A 1,319-nucleotide genomic window follows, 5' to 3' on the forward strand; every position below is an offset into this window, starting at 1 on the left:
ACAGGCCTGTGTGGAGGCACACAGGCCCCTGGGGCACCCAAAAGACACACGGAGGTCCCCAAAAAGCACCCCCTGGCCCTCTTCACCCCCACCTGTGCCCTGTCCCCTCCCCGGGCCCCCCCATGGCACAGGTCCTGGGGGGGGCACCCCCACATCACCCCACGGGAGCCACCATGGCACCAGGCGGAGATTTATTGCCCAGGGGCAGCATTGGGGTGCTGGACCCCACAGGCACCCAAGGGTGGTGGGTACATGGGGGGCTGGGATGTGGGTGCTGTGTCCCAGGGGCACCCGGGGGTGCTGGGGACATGGGGGGCTGGGCCAGGGGATATGCCGTGGGGTGGGTTGCAGGAGGACCCCAGGGGACCTGGCTAGTCCTGGGCACACCCTGGCTCCTGGGCCTGGCTGGGTGCCAGCTCCTGCATGTCCTCCTCGGTGGGTGGCCGTGTCCTCTTGAAGAAACCCACCTGGCAAAGGGACACGGTGACAGCCCAGCCCCGGGGGACCCCACGCTGTCACCCCCAGGGGACCCCACAGCATCCCCCCAGGTGCTGCCCCCCACACTTTACCTCCCACCCCCAGGGCTGGGTCTCCCATTTCATGGGTCCCTCCAGTGCCATCAGGGTCCCACCGCCATGGGGGGGCGTCACTGGTGTCCCCCATGCCACACTCACCTTCCACATGAGGACGATGAAGAAAGTGAGGAGCAGGAGCCCAGCCAGGACCCCCAGCACCACCCACCACACCGGCACGGCCCCCTCGCCCCTGGGGCTGGCACGCACCACCTCGGTGACAGCCTGTGGAGGGATGGGTGGGTGACACTGCTGCCACCGCAGCCTGTCCCCATGTCCCCTGTGCCCGTGCCAGCCCTACCGTGGCCTCCCCGGCAGGCAGGACGCGGGGCTGGACACGGTAGGGCATGGCCGAGGTGTTGAACCAGGCTTGCGACTGGATAAGGAACTGCTTCAGGAGGTGCTCTGGCTGGGGAGGGACATGGGGACACGTGGGGACACAGGGGGACACACAGGGACATAGCATCAGGGGTGCTGGCAGCCAATGGGGCACCCATGACCCCACACCCCCCATCCCCAGGGTTGCCGTCTGCAGGTCCCCAGGGGCCACCATGCAGGAGGGGACATGGCAGGGACCCCCCGGGGACACAGAGCCATGCTGTCCCCAACAGGGAACAGTACCTGCTGCAGGGTGTCCATCCAGAGCAGTGCATGGATGCTCACCAGCGCCCGCTGGTCCTTGGCCAGGCTGGGCACCTGGCAGGCGATGCCCACGCAGGTGGCATTGCTGCAGTCCTGCGGGACACA

At 68.0% G+C, this 1,319-nt stretch overlaps 1 protein-coding gene across 1 annotated transcript in view; it reads right to left on the reverse strand.

Moving 5' to 3' along the window:
• Nucleotides 1-174: 174 nt before the first annotated feature.
• The window catches only part of LOC104132293 (integrin alpha-IIb), an 11,235-nt gene continuing 10,090 nt past the window's right edge, over nucleotides 175-1,319 (reverse strand). The window contains exons 18-21 of the mRNA XM_035901327.1: nucleotides 1,194-1,314; nucleotides 874-981; nucleotides 675-797; nucleotides 175-467 (exon numbers count right to left, since the gene is read on the reverse strand). Coding sequence (XP_035757220.1) covers nucleotides 372-467; nucleotides 675-797; nucleotides 874-981; nucleotides 1,194-1,314 — 448 coding nt within the window. The 3' untranslated portion in view covers nucleotides 175-371. The remainder of the gene's footprint in view (nucleotides 468-674; nucleotides 798-873; nucleotides 982-1,193; nucleotides 1,315-1,319) is intronic.

This window comes from Egretta garzetta, unplaced genomic scaffold (genome assembly GCF_000687185.1).
Source record: "Egretta garzetta isolate BGI_Z169 unplaced genomic scaffold, ASM68718v1 scaffold551, whole genome shotgun sequence".
Taxonomy (NCBI): domain Eukaryota; kingdom Metazoa; phylum Chordata; class Aves; order Pelecaniformes; family Ardeidae; genus Egretta; species Egretta garzetta.